General features: G+C 39.9%; 1 protein-coding gene across 1 annotated transcript in view; it reads right to left on the bottom strand.

Moving 5' to 3' along the window:
* Positions 1 to 15,410, bottom strand: part of mfsd3 (major facilitator superfamily domain containing 3) — a 29,698-nt gene that overhangs the window by 9,247 nt on the left and 5,041 nt on the right. Inside the window, exons 3-4 of the mRNA XM_050051574.1 lie at positions 9,133 to 9,280; positions 1,048 to 1,148 (exon numbers count right to left, since the gene is read on the bottom strand). Of these exons, the coding sequence (XP_049907531.1) occupies positions 1,048 to 1,148; positions 9,133 to 9,280 (249 nt within the window). The remainder of the gene's footprint in view (positions 1 to 1,047; positions 1,149 to 9,132; positions 9,281 to 15,410) is intronic.

Here is a 15,410-nt window from a genome sequence, read left to right on the forward strand (position 1 = left end):
GGACAACACACACCTTATGTCAAAAGTATCCAGGGGCTGAGCACTCTAACAGAAACACTACAGCACAATAGCAGAGTAGTGAATGACATAATGTAGTTTTTGTTGAGGCTGTCAGAGGTGTTGCTCAGTTCTGAGAATGCAGTTTATTGTATTTTTGGGAAAGCCTTTGTTGTGAAAGTGCAGTAGTGACCACTGTTCCTCTCTTCTAATGCAGTCTTGCTGTGTTTGGTGTATGCCATCATTTAGACTTTTTCTGTAGTGTTTATGAGTGTGGAGCAAATTCAAACAGTGACCTTAAGAACACGGCGAATGAGTTGAACAAACAGTTCTTATTCTCAACAAAAGCTAATATTACCTAATCTCATTATAAGCTTATAAGGTTCATTTAGTGTGAGTATTCTTGTTTGTTGTTATATGTAAACTCACATCGTACTTCTGTGACCTAAAGTCATACATGTGCCTGCATGATCATAACTGTGTGTTCTGTGTTTACTGAAGGGAACTAGCTGGTCAAATGAGGACTGTGTGCGTATGGGATCAAGAGCTGGAAAGTTTAACTATGCAAATCAACGGAATTCAATAAACAACATGAGGTGTGCTTATACACTAGTAATGGAGAAGAATAAAAGACTAACAGGGTCATTTTAACTTCTTTGGGGGTGTTCTCATGTTAGGTATGATTGATTTGTACAATGTCTGAGTACGACTGCCTCCCTCTCCACTCCCCTGCTGCTAAGCTTTCACATAAATAATGTTGTTCTGTAACTGAGAACACTTGCATCATCATCTCTGTGACATTTTTGCTTGCTACAGTGTAGAAAAGAGCGCTGCAGGCCGATACTGAACTCAGATCTGGGCCCTGGTCCCTGATGTGAAGGCCCCCTTTGTGAGAGCTTTAACACTTGGGTAGGGCTTTTACATTTACTTCTCTTTTCTTCACCTGCTTGCATCATATTTACACTAAAGCACCGACATCAACGGACAAACTGGACTAACTGAGGTCCTGTTAAATTTGTGTCTGTGTCTGTTTTTCGATCTGTCTCTCACCTTTCATCAGTGGTGATGGCTCCAGCACAGTGAGTAGCGAGCTCTGGAAGACCATGCTGATGGTTCGCAGCACAAACACACGTCGCATCAGAGCCCCGATGCTGAGGAGAGACAGCAAACAAGCATCAGCGAGATGTACAGCAGCTTTAAGATATGAGTGTTATTGATGAGCAGTGTGACATGTGGTGACAGTGGCTCAAGGCTGGTATCATTACATTTGGAGATATTCTTCCACATACATACACACACACACACACACACATGCATGCGCACACACAGTAACATGTGTGCACGTGCTTAAGTAAACAAGTCCCCAGACACTAATTGATTCCCTGTTAGTGCAAGAAAATCATCCCCCTGTGGGTTTGGTTCGTGACGTAATCAATAACCTAAGGAGATCCCCAGCATGAGGAAGATAATTAATCATTGTTAACACACACACACACACACACACACACACACACAAACACACACACACAAACACGCGCTCACACTGTTGTGTGACATCAGGGATTAGTGATGCCAATCACTCAGAGGACGCCTGCCACTCAAAGGACTGTGTGTGTGTTTGTTTATGTTTTTTTTGCATGTAATTATTTATGTGTAAAAAAGGCTGTGAGGGAGAAGGAGCCTGTCGCACAAAGCAGGATATCTGATTTAGCTGGGTAACAGCTTCAGTCCATGATTAAGATTTAAAGTTCCATGTTTTTCTTAACAAAGTTTACACACTAATTTCATTACCCTGCTTCATGGGACGAGCCTTTGGTCAGTTTTTGGCTAAGCACGAACCAAACACTGATCCAACACACTCATTTTGTGTCGTGTCGCCTGACCATATTTTTACTATTTGAGTACACTTCTTGTTTCCTTTAAACAGTGACTGTCTTGTGGCTTTTTATCATGTAATTAGATGACTGTGAATATTGACCTCTCAAAGTATAATGGTAGAAATGAGGGTAGGTAGATGACGGCTGACATACAACAAAGGTCTGCAACCACATTCAAACCTGGAACATTCTGGTTTTATCGTCTTGGGCTGCAACTTATGACTCTTTTTGTGATCAATTAATCTGTAGATAATTTTCTTGACTAACTGTCTGATCTATAAAACATCAGATAACAGCTGTGGATGCCAATCACAATTTCCTAGAGCCCAAGGTGATGTCTTTAAATGTCTTGTTTTGTCTGTCCAACACTCAAAACATATTGAGATAACTATAATGCTCAGAAAGGGAAAAGCAGCAAATTCTCACATTGAGAAGCTGAAGGCAACAAATATTTGGCATTTTTTTGCTTGAAAACCAATGAATAATCAGTTATAAGATAGTTGATGATTATTTTTCTGTTGATCAACTGATCAGCTAATTACTGCAGCTCTAGTACAGTCAGTGTCTTAGACCTCTGAGCCACAAAGCCACCCTCTTGGATGATTTTTTTCTTAATAGTTGCTCCAAAGGTTTATTCGTTTTTGACTAACTCCAACAGAAAGTTCAGTTCGTCTTAGCTGACATGATAAAATACTCACCTTTGTGTGTTAGGAGGTTGCAGAGTATTACAAAAAACTATTTATATAAGGAATGCAAAAGACTACGGTGAACACTTTCTTTGACTCATTAATGAGTGATTCTGAAGATATAAAACCTTTTGCACACCCTACCTTAAATTTATCCTTAAAGGTGACCCATTGGGCTTTTCATTATTTTCTGTCATATAAATATATATGTATTACAATAATGGATGATTATGTTAAAAGTGGCCAAATAAAATAATAAAGGTCAAGGTCAAGGTCATGGTTACTACAATTTGTCTTGGATAAAGGGAAACTGCTGCGTCAAACCAGACATTACAAAACATAACATTAAATATAGAATAGAAACAACACAGTAAAGACAAAATACTTAAGTAAAGTATGTAAAATTAATCCCTGGGAGAAAAAAACCTCAGGCTTCAGAATTCTGCATACTGTGTTTTTTTTTTGTTTTTTTTTACTTTTTAGACCAGATGACGTCCGCAATACCACCTCACAATGTAGCTGCATGCTAATTTAATGGAAACATGTAATCTTGGTTGCAGATGCTGTAAATGTCTCCCTGATTTGGGATCATATTCCTGCTGGAACAAGTTCTTTGTGTTGTATTTTTTACGGTAAAGAATGGCACTATCCATTATTACAGTCATTCCAAGGCTGAAATGATGTGCAGACACACTGAGATGCGTAATATCAGGAAACACTGACCAATCACAGCGGACTGGGCTTTTTTCAGGAGGGGGGGCTTAAAGAGACAGGTGCTATAACAGAGCATGTCAGACAGAGAGTGATGCAGCACAGGCAGGCACTGGGGAAAATAAAGTGGTTTTCTTAGTTTGTTTTATTTGTTTTAGCATGTAAAGTTGTTCTAGTAGAAACCAAAAATGCAAGTATAAACCTGAGAATGAATGTGTTTGGTTCCCTTTAAACCAACTGAATTCTATTTCACTGTGTTCATTTCTGTACAAGACATCGCTCCCCTCTCTGTCTCTCTTCCTCCACTCTTCTCAGTATCTTCTACCTCCTCATCCCTCCCCTCTCCGCCCAGCCTTTCCTTACCTCGCTGGAAAACCAATCCTGCATCATTCACATGCTAAAGACATTCTTCTCCTCTGCTGCTCTTTTACCTCCCTTCTCAATGACAGTCTTTCATATTGCGCACTCTCAGGAGATGCTGAGGTGTGTGTGTGTGTATGTGTGTGTGTGTGTGTGTGTGTGTGCATGTGTGTGTGAGAAAGAGAACCTGCCTGGCTGCCACCTCACACGGGCCGGGCCCAGATAAGAATAGCCATGTTCTCAGGTTGCCAGTGGCTGTTGTAAAGGGGGTCACTCACTGACCACTCAGCCGTTTCTGATGGTGGGGAGGATAAACCTTCCAACTGAGCTTTTAGAGGTGGGACCACAGCCTGGTGGACAGCACTTTCTCTGTGTGTATATGTGCGTGAGAGTGTTTGACAGGAAGAGGTGAGGAAAGAGAAATGTTCATCTGTCAATGGAGGGTACATATACAACCAAAAACATTTGTATTGAGACATTAAATCTTTAACTTTGCACCAATTGTGCTAGTTGATTGCTGATTAATTCAATATAGCAAGGTACTGTACATAGAATTTTTTTTTTAAGAATAAAAAAAATGGGTGGTGTTTTTTTCATCTAAAACCCTGATTCCAAAAAGTTGGGATGCTGCGTAAAAAACATAAATAAAAATCTCTTTTGAACAGTATTTAATTGAATACAGCACAAAGACAAGATATTTAATGTTTAAACTGATAAAACTTCATTGTTTTTGTAAAGATACACTTATTCTGAATTTGATGCCTGCATTATGTTCCAAAAAAGTTGGGACAGAGGCAACAGAAGACTGGGAAAGTGAGTGTGAATGCTCAAAAAACACCTGTTTGGAACATTCAGGTAAACGGGTTAACTGCTAACAGGTCATAGTATCGTGACTGTGTATGAAAGGGGCATCCTTGAAAGGCTCAGTTGTTGATAAGCAAGGACGGCGTGAGGTACACCACTTTGTAAAAATATGCAAGGTCCATCAGTCCATCAGTTCAAGAATGTTTGTCAATGCTCAACTGCAAGGAATTTAGGATTTCACCATCTACAATCCATTACATCGTCAAAAGATTCAGAGAATCTGGAGAAATCTCTGCACGTAAAGGGCAAGGCTGAAAACCACCACAGAATGCACATAACCTTTGACCCCTCTGACAGCACTGCACCAAAAACTGATGTGACTGTATAAAGGGTATTACTACATGGGCTCAGGAACACTTTGGAAAACCACTGTCGGTGCACACAGTTCCTCGCTGCATCTACAAATGCAAGTTTAGACTCTACAATGAAAAGTGAAAGACATATATTAACAACATTCTGAAACATCTTCTGACTTCTCTGAGCCAGAGCTCATGTGAGATGGACTGACACAAAGTGGAAAAGTGTGCTGTGGTCTGATCAGTCCACATTTTAAAATGTTTTTGAAAATCATTGACGTTGAGTCCTCCAGGCTTAAGAGGAACATGACCATACAGACTGTTACCAGCTCAAAGTTCTAAGCCAGAATCTGTGATGGTGTGGGGCCGTGTTAGTGCCCATGGCATCATGGGTAACTTGCTCATCTGTGAGGGCACCATGAATGCTGAAAGTAACATACAGGTTTTGGAGCATTATATGCTGCCATCCATACGTCTAGTCAGGGAAGTCCCTCCTTATTCCAGCCAGACAATGCCAAGCCACATGCTGCACGTGTTACAACAGCGTGGCTTTGTAGTAAAGAGTACGGGCAACAGACTGGCCTGCCTTCAGTGCAGACCTGTCTCAAACTGAAAATGTGTGGCGCATTATGAAGCGCAAAATATGACAATGGAGACCCTGAACTGAAAGAATTTCATTTTGACAGAAATCATGTATTTTCAACAGAAAAAAGTATTGTGCAACACTTTCCTTTACTGTTCCACACCTGGAGAATTTTGTTAATCTCGTGGGCAACATCATATTTTATCGCACACTGTGACTGGTAGTGTTACTATCATCACCATTGAGATGTAGTATGATGATGAGCCTGAATGGTTTCTAGAGTGCATTTGACTCCCAGAGAATTTTCAGAAGAAGAAAAAGTAATTTACATTGAGTGTTTTCTGTCTTTGTCAGTGTGTGAACATTTTACTGCCTTTACCAGTCACCGAGGCCTTTACAAGTGAGATCGAGAGATAGAGTGAAAGATCAAAAGCCAAACTATGACAATGACATCTTTTGAAAGTGCTTTCCTCCTTAAACAAAAAATGTTGCCTTTGGAGGCTTACTCTGTGTTAGCTAGTATCACTTTACAAGAGGAGAAAACCTGGGAGCCAGCTGAAAACACAACACAAGGGCACAACACTGACAATGTTCAGACCCAAGGGCGACTGATACATGTCGAGGAATGGGCACAGATACCAACATATGAGCAGAAGGCGCTGGTTCAGCTACAGCATCCCTAATCATCCTGATCCTGATCCCTTAATGTAATAAGCTGGCTACATCCCAAAACATTTTCTGGATGTAAAAAGAATGAAGGAAAGACAGTTGGATGTTTTGTTAAGAGTACAGTATCGCCCGGTGTGAGAGCTAACACTCTATCCTCCATAAAGGCATTGTTGTTATTAATAGCTCCCATTACATCACACTGGCCATAGGCAGGGCTGTGCTATGATGTGATCCTAGTGTACGCAGACGTAAAACCTTATGCAACGATGGTCAGGCACAAATGGCACAGTGTCGATGTGCTGAAGGGGAAAACATGTAAAGGTTAAATACAATCAGAATAAAACAACTTGCTATGGAAATTTCTCTGAATGCATTCCCATTAATATTGCAATTATGCATCAACTGGCTTTGTCACACTGTACACCTGTGCAAAAATACCACATTTACAGAGAATACCAGAGTTTCAACACGGTCATTACATCTAATCACCATAATAAGTCTAATCTAATATAACGTTATGCAGCCATTTTGTTTTATTAATCAGAAAATCTAACCTCTTAGTATCTGTCTGTAAATCTGAGAATTAAATTCAACTAGAGTTGCACATTGTCTCTGTGATCAAACCCTGAGGGGGGTGTGTGTGTGTGTGTGTGTGTGTGTGTGTGTGTGTGTGTGTGTGTGTGTGTGTGTGTGTGAGTGAATGTGTTCGAGTTTGTGTTTGAGTGTGTGCGTGCGCACGAGTGTGTGTGATGGATTTGCTGCTCACGCTGTTCTCACACCACACACCAGACACAGGGGGTCCCTGAGCTCTCAAACAAGGCTATGTTTACTTAAATTACTGTACACACACAGTCAGACAGGCAGAAACACACACACACACACACACACACACACACACACACACATGAAGAGTAATAAAAAAACTGGAAGAACAGGCCCAGAGTGATGAGGATGAGATAAAGGAGAAGGAAGACAACTGCAGAAAACAAGGAGTCGGTGTACACAAAAAGCTTGGAGGAAGAAGAAGAGGAGCAGGATGAGGAGGAAGATGATGATGATGGTGGTACTGTATCTGATGGGATGAGAAGAGTGTGAGGCAGTATGCTCCCGTGATGCAGTGGACTGGACCTTATCAATGTTCACTTCTTTTCCACTGGTGGAAACTCACAACAGGTCTGATTTATCTGTCCTGTAACTGCTCACTTTCACCTCACTGACTCTTCAGTTTTTAACTATTTGTTTTTAGTTGTGTTATATCACTTTGTGTGGCACTTAAATTTATTTCTGCTTCTGGCAGCATGGTGCCAACATTTTCCAACTGCTTCACACTGGCTTGTTTCTAATCAAAAACTGTTATGTTGTCTGCCATCTCAATGCACTGAAAAAAAAATACTGTCAAGAGATCTAACAAATCACCTGTGACCTCAGAGGACAGTCAATGTCCACATTCATGTGTGAACATAAAAGCTGAAACAATGAGTAGTTGCCTTATATGAAAATAAACTGAATAGCATTGGATTGATTGTAAGTTTGGGCAGTAACACAGCATTGTGTTATACCTGGATATTTAGAAATCCAATGGTATGATTTTCAGTATCGTCAAAAATACCGACGCTCCTCTTTTTTTATTAAACTGATATAGAGTCCTCTCTGACCCTAACAGAGATGATGTTTGACTAAATTTGTACTGGCACCTGGTATAATGATAAATTCAGATGTAACTGGTAACTTTTTTGTCTCTACTGGAGGTTTTTTTGTGTTGTCCATGGTTGTATCTCATGTTGAAGCTGTATTGAATGGCTGCAGGCAGCCTTGGATAATTTTAAGGGAGAAATGTTTGTAAATGTGGACTGAGGTTCAATTCAATTCAATTTTATTTATAAAGCCCAATATTACAAATCTCAATTTGCCTCAGAGGGCTTTACAGCATACAACATCCCTCTGTCCTTTGGACCCTCACAGCGGATAAGGAAAAACTCGCCCTAAAAAAACCCTTTAACAGGAGAAAAAAAACGGTAGAAACCTCAGGAAGAGCAACTGAGGAGGTCTGTTATACTCCCCCATGTTTTGTTTGATGAGATGTTGCCAATGCTTTCTATTACAAAAAGGGGGTGGTCCAGGGGTTGTTATGTGTTGTAATTTCTGTTTTGTTCTATTGACCTGTCAAAAACATCAATCAAAGAAAATACGGAGATGCTGTATATCGGCAATGTTTTGCAGTGCACAGTACGCGCCACCAGAGGTCAGTCTGCACCTGTGGAACACGCAGCTGAGCTGAGAAAGACGGCGACTGTGAGTGGTAGGGATAACGTTACTGGACAGGTAAAAAGCCTACCAAAAACAGCAGAGAGAGACAGTGGGGGGAAAAAAGTATATCTTTATGTTTAACTCTGTGAAGTAACGGTTATCTCAACCAAACAGGAGTTTGTGATAGCTGGAGCCCTTCCAGGATGTTCTGATGCTGTGATCACAACAATTGTGCAGTGAAATCAGACATTCTTGACCGCAATAATCCCATAAAGTGCCCCCAAAATGATGAAAGACACAAACTTGAATTTAGAAGGTAAACAGTAAAATTTATATACAATATATATATATATAATATATACAATATATATTGTATTATATACAATTATTGCAATTTTAAATGTGTTACGATTTGCTCAGTGTTGCGATAAAATATGTTGAGATATATTGCAATTTATTACCTGTTTTCAATTACAAACAATGTCCCAAAAGGAAAACTTTGTCAACATCTGTATTATCTAATAAGATAAAGTTTTCAGGCTATTCATCTCACTTCAGCCATTTCTTTCTGCAGCAAAATGTATCTAGTGGACTGAAATATCGGATATCAACCATAAATCCAATATGGTGCATCCATAAATGTGTACTTTCACAGTGTGTGGTCTTTGACTTTCACGTCACATTTTCTTAATTTTTAAGGGAATTTTCTCCTAAGAACAAAAAAACAAAACAAAAAAAAGAAACCACTGAAAAACCTTCATAGTCCCTTCTGTCACACATAAACAATCATGATGAAGCCAGTGATATAACCTGGAAAGAATGATGGTGTTGATAAAGGCTACCTGAACTGAGCGAGCAGCAGGCCTCCCAGGGACGACCCGCAGATGGAGAAGCCCATGGCAATGACGCCGTTCCAGAAACCGAGCTCCCTGGCGGTCATGTGATGATCCAACAAGAAAAGAGGAAACATGGTCACTGCACCCTGCTCACCTGCAGACATAGTAACAGGAGAGAGAGGTGGACAATAGAAAAAAGATCAAGAGAGAAAAGAAGATGAGAGACAGAGGGAAAAGAAGAGGGGAGACGGGAAGGCAAGAGAGAGACTAGAGCAAGTTATTCGATTAAATATATTGATGGCAGAACATACAATCAATACAACATGTATTATGTACTGTATGTCTCTGACTAAGCATCATTGTTTTTCACCTACAGTAAATATGTGAGACAACTCCTGAATACACACGCCTATTCCAATCACAGTCAAACACAATGAGGATGTTGTAGCGAACTGTTTAGCCTGCAAGACTGAACAACATGGTTTTCCTAAGATGACAACTGCAGAATCAAATACAGCACACCGACACGCAGCGCACCTAGGCCTATTCCTGGAAAGTGTCAATAATAGATGCCTGACAAGAAAAAGAATACCCTCAGTCACTTTATCAAACGGGGGCCTAGCACTTTTCCTAAAGCACAAAAAGGAAAACACAACAAAAACACAGAAACTTCCACAGATGAAACAGACCTCACAAAGACCTTTCAGTCAAAATAAAAAGTTTCTGTCAGACAATAAGACTTTCTCTGTGTGGCGTTGAGTGTGGGGGTAATGTTCTGCTGAACATTACAGTAAAATATTCAGTGGCGCCGACTATACGCCATTATTATATTAATGGAGACTGACTTCAGAAAGACAGTGGGACCAAGGAGCTGCGTGAGTGACAGCTTGGCTCCCAGACTGCTGTCAAAGACGACGCAACACAACCGACGACTCACTCACTCAGTCAGCCAGGAGACAAACAAAAATAGAGGAGGAAAAAAAAAAGACAGATGAAACAGACTGAAATAAAAAAATATAATAAGAGAAAGCTGAGAAGCTCCCAGTGATAGGGAGTGCAGCAGCAGAACGAGTGTCACCGCTGCAACGGCGGTGTGACAACCCAGCAGAAACGTGGCGTAGGAAATGGATTCTCTGTGTAGGAAACACTTGTCTCTCACTTCTGTCACCCCTGTTTCACTGTTGGCACTTTACATTTTGGTAATAAACAGGGATGATTATGTTAAAGTTGATCATGAAAATAAAAGTGAACAAGTCAGGTAGGGGAGTGACAGATCCGTCTGTGTGATATTTTTCTTTCAGATATAAGTGAGGAGTATAAGTGAAAGAGAAATGAGAAGAGTACGCCTATGGAGGTCTTTTACATCACAGCAAACATACTGACAGCACTGGACTTAGCATATTATTGTATTATTTCTAACAAGAGCAAATGCTAATGTGAAATAAACACAAATTAACAATGCAGCGAACAAACAATAATGATAATTAACAAACAATAAGAGAATACAATATGTGTTAATTCGGTCTTCCTCTTGTTTTTGTGCTACATCCCAGATGGCTTTTGGCTTTTCATATTTTATCGCTCTAATGCTCTACACATTCACTCCATTTCACCCTTTCACCTAATGTTCAATTTTGCATCTGTAGATTTTTACTCCCAAACCCACAATGTGGTCAAACCCCAGACAACAGACTTACAGGACATCTTTATAATATATCACATCACATTACTATCACTCCACACACCCAGTGGGAGCTGCGCCAATACACTTACACCCTCTTTGTGCATTACTCACATTTTCATCTTCTGTCATCCTCTGTGCTCAACTGTTTTGAGCTGCATCAACTGTGCAATAACCATATTAGTCATAATAAAGTAAACATTGGCAGCAGCGGTACCCATGATGCCTGGGTTGTTTACCCATGGTTCTGTGCTCCCGTTCCTGCCTGCCTGTTGTTTAGCTCAAAGCTCGGAGCTTTCACAGTCCTGCCTTCAACTAATTATTTCTTTAAAGAGGGGGGTTGGGGGAGGGCGTGCAGACAAACACAACCAGGCTGATTATTCCTTTCTATAAATATTCTCAAAGCAACAATTGTCCATTTCAGCAGGGATTTCATTAGACATACGCAAAGATTAAACAAGCAGAGTGAAGGGGAAGGAGAAAAGGGTGGAACAAGAGCAAATTGGGGGGGTGGAGGATGAGAGAGAGGGAACAGAGTGGGGGGAAAGAGAAGGACTAAGATTAAGTCAGTGATAACGAGAAAAATGAAAAGGACAAATAAAGAAAAGGGCAGAGAGAGGAACGGCAGTAGGTGAAAAAGGGCAAGACAGCTTAAAAAAATACATGTAGAGCAGCAAATAATCATAATGCATTTATTTAAAAAAGAAAGATGAGAGTTAAACATGAGTGGAAAGACAGGAGAGCAACATGGGATGGAGACAGCTAAAGACAGAGGAAGAGGAGGGGGGAGGCAGATGAACAGAGACATTGTTAGGAGGTTAGTGAAGAGGAAACAGAGGAGGGATGGCAGGCTCACAGAAAACTCTGTTTATGTTTACATTAGAGGCAGACAGCACAGAAAGACAAAACAATTTAACATTAAGAGAAGTGACAGGTCTGGTTTAATCATCCTGGTTATTTAAAGGTGCTTCATGAAGACATCAATCACTAACTAGACTGCAAGCAAGAATAGTGGGGTCCAAGCACCCTGACATAAAGACACGGAGAGAAACAAAACTATTTTATTTTTGGTATTACTTTATTTGGATAGTCCAGCTACAGATAGTTTTATAGAGTATTTGTAAAATGTCAGCAGTTTTTTTAGTTGAGATTCAAATGTTTGACTTTGTTTGTAGCTTTTCAACAGATTATCTATAGAGTAGGCTTTATAACAATTCATGAACATACCTACATATTCTCAGAATAATTTAGATGACCTTGAACTGTTCAACCTATGAGTAGTTCAAGTTCAACTAAATTATTCTGAGTGAATGTCACATATAGGCCTATCTATAAATCGACAGAGTGAAACATTTGAATCTCAACTAATAAACTGTTTAAATGCTACAAATACTCTATAAAAAAAATTCTGTAAGTGGACTATCCAAATAAAGAGTTATTTTCTGCTAAAGGTTGAATAGTTTTTATTTCACATTAGAGATTTCTATCTCTGTGTTTTTGTTCTTGCTTTTTCATCTCATAGTAATTGTTTTTTTGTTGCTGTCCAGTGAAAAGCATGTTTCTTTGTAGTGATGTAGAATTGTTCAAATAAACTGAAGGATTGAGTGTTACTTTATTTGGTTCAATTCCTGAGCTAAATAACCCATCGTTTTGTCTGAAAAATGCATTGTCACAATGTTGTAAACAACATTATCTTTCTTAGCTCAAAAAAGAATGACATTTTGGAGATACAAGGTTGTCATGGGCAACAATGTTATGTTACACCAAACCGTCAATCAAAACTGATCAAATCACACTGACACAGTCCAGTTGAGGCAGATTAGTTTTTCAGTGTTACTCTCTTAATTAATAACAGGGGTAACGGGTATTTCGGATGTTTTTTGTTGTTGTTGTTTTTATTTTACTGCATTGTTTCTTATTTAGTCTTGAATAAGCAACAATATATTTAATGTTATAGGTAAATACTGAAGATTAGAGACCAAGTTTTTAGACGCTTTGAGAAGGAAAGTGACAGAGAGAAGGAAGGAAGGTAGGTTGCTTTATTCATCCTAGTTATTAAAGATGCTTCATGGCAACATCAATCATATGTCAACATATTAGCATCGGTTTAGTAAGATGGATTTCATCAAAAATTGGCTGATAGCTTTAGTTCAAAAAAGGAAACATGGCACATAACAGAAAGAGGTCACTGTATTAGCAGTGAAAACAGAGTTAAAGCTAGAGTTTTTCTTAACAGCTATGGCTCAGTGAGTACTGTGAAACACCGATGTGTGTCATTTTAGCAAAGCAAAAGACACAAGCAAATGCAGCAGCATCTTTATGAGAGAAGTGGTCTTCATTTTAAAAAAAACACTACAATGTTCAGTACTAAAGTTTTTGTTAGCTGGCTGCTCGGGTAGCTTCATCAACACAAAGTATCTCTCATCTTGGCTCGTTTAGTAGTTATTCCAAGTTAGTTTTGCAGTTACACACTGACTTGTAAAAATCTGAAACATAACACCTTTTTCCATGGTGATTAGATGGGAGACATGGTCTGTGAGTATGTGTTAATGTAAATGTGTGGCAGAGGGGGGATGTGTTGTGGTATAGAGAGGGATCAGAGTAGGATGAGAGTGAGATGAGGGTGAGAGGTCGACGAGGACAGTGGGGTCAAGTCCCGACGTCTATGCTGCAGCTTAGACAAAAGAGCCGGCAGAGCAGGAGAGATCACCGACGACACTGCACAGTGACATTATCACTCCCTGCTGAGAGCATGGTAAATAGAGACAGGCTCATACATACTACATGTTTGAGCAATGCACACGCACACACACACACACACACACAAATGTCTATATGCATACACATGCACACACATGCACACACACCTTTCAGCTCCTCTGGCTCCCTGGGGATAAAACAGTAAACAGAACCCTGTCTATACACACCTTCACAATATCCTAATACATATTAGTCTTTTCACACACACGCGCACACACACACTAAGAGCCCCTGCAGATCGATGTAGATGTCAAGGAGTTCTCTGTGGCCCTCCAGGGATCAAGAACATAGGAAAACACACTCGTAGAAGCAAGACAACAACCATGTCTCCACCCAACCCAGTCCTGCTAGGTTACTGGGTTGATTTTTGTTTGTTTGCTGTGATTAGTTATGTAATATATCCATCCAGGGTCTTAGGAGTAAACACACTCCTTGTCATTTTGAATGATTGGTGTAGGAACTTGGCTATGCTACAATTTAATTCTCTCATTTGAAGAGGCACTTTGGGCTGCAGACGTTTTTTGTGTGATACAAACACGGACGCAATCTGTGATCCAAACATTACTAACACACTAGCATAACAGAAGGATTGGGACCTGCTTAAATGGAACTCCAGACAATAATTTATCTAAGTTATTAGTGTTTTCTAAAGCTATTAAAGGTTTCTATACATCAGTTACATCAACAAAATAGGCCAATATCAAATATTCTCTGTTGACAGAAGCACATACTATTTCGTCATTAGTCAGAAAATCAAGTCTGCATTTATATTTAGCTCATTATGTGAGATTTATGTGGTCAAAAAATTAGGATTAGACATTTAAACATCTAGAAAGGTCTTGCACCTACATGTCTCTGCATGGACCAGTGTGTTTATTTCTATTGCCATTTTGCTCCTTGTCTCTCTCAGGGCACCATGTGGTGCTTGTTCATTAATTCATCCCCTCCTTCAGCCTCCCTCCCTGCAGTCCTTCTTTTCCCCTCTGGAAAATACCCCCCACTCCCTCCCCAAGTTTCTCTCTTCTCTCATTCCCACTCCTCCACCTCCCTTCATATCTCAGAACTACATGACCTCCACCAATCCCTTGTGCTGACTTCTATGTCTCTGGGACTGCTCTGCGGACTAGACTGCAGGTTTCATGTCAATACTGGGATGTATTCTGTGAGTGTTTGAGTTGAGCAGTGCAACATTTTTTATGCATTTGTTTTAAATTTATTGATGACCCAATAGATGTATGTGACTATATTGGCAGCCTCAGTGCAGCTCTACAAACCATCTGTCCAAATCCTCTGTTTTACCCTCCTGATCTGGAGAGGTGTCAAATCAACTTAATGGTCCTTTTTTAACTATAGTTTGTGAAGCTGTTGAACTGTATTGCATTACAATGAGAGGTGTGTCTAATATTTTGTCAAACCCATTTATATCAATGACATGTACAAAATAAACTGGCAATGGAGTGTATTTTATCATTAGTGCTTATAGCTGTCTTTTTAGAGGAGAGGGTTCAAAGGGACAAAGCTTTTCTTTTTGTGTGTTCATCCATCCATTCCTCCATCCACCTGGTCAGTTCCCAGAGAAAGCCACCATCAGGGTCCACCCCTTTTCAACATCACTTACCTCTCTTGTCAAACACACAGGGCTAGAGACTCCCTGCCTCTAAAAAGAACCAGTTCGGACATGTGCAACACTGCAGCATCACTCACACCAGGGATGTGTAATAAATTGCTGGAAATAATATGGAAATAAATGAGGACTCACAGTAAAAGAATTTTGATTAAAAGCATTTTAGGTGTTGATATAGATGACAAATGTGCAGTAAAATATTATTGTTCCTTGAACTGT

The sequence above is a fragment of the Epinephelus moara genome, chromosome 8 (genome assembly GCF_006386435.1).
Source record: "Epinephelus moara isolate mb chromosome 8, YSFRI_EMoa_1.0, whole genome shotgun sequence".
Taxonomy (NCBI): domain Eukaryota; kingdom Metazoa; phylum Chordata; class Actinopteri; order Perciformes; family Serranidae; genus Epinephelus; species Epinephelus moara.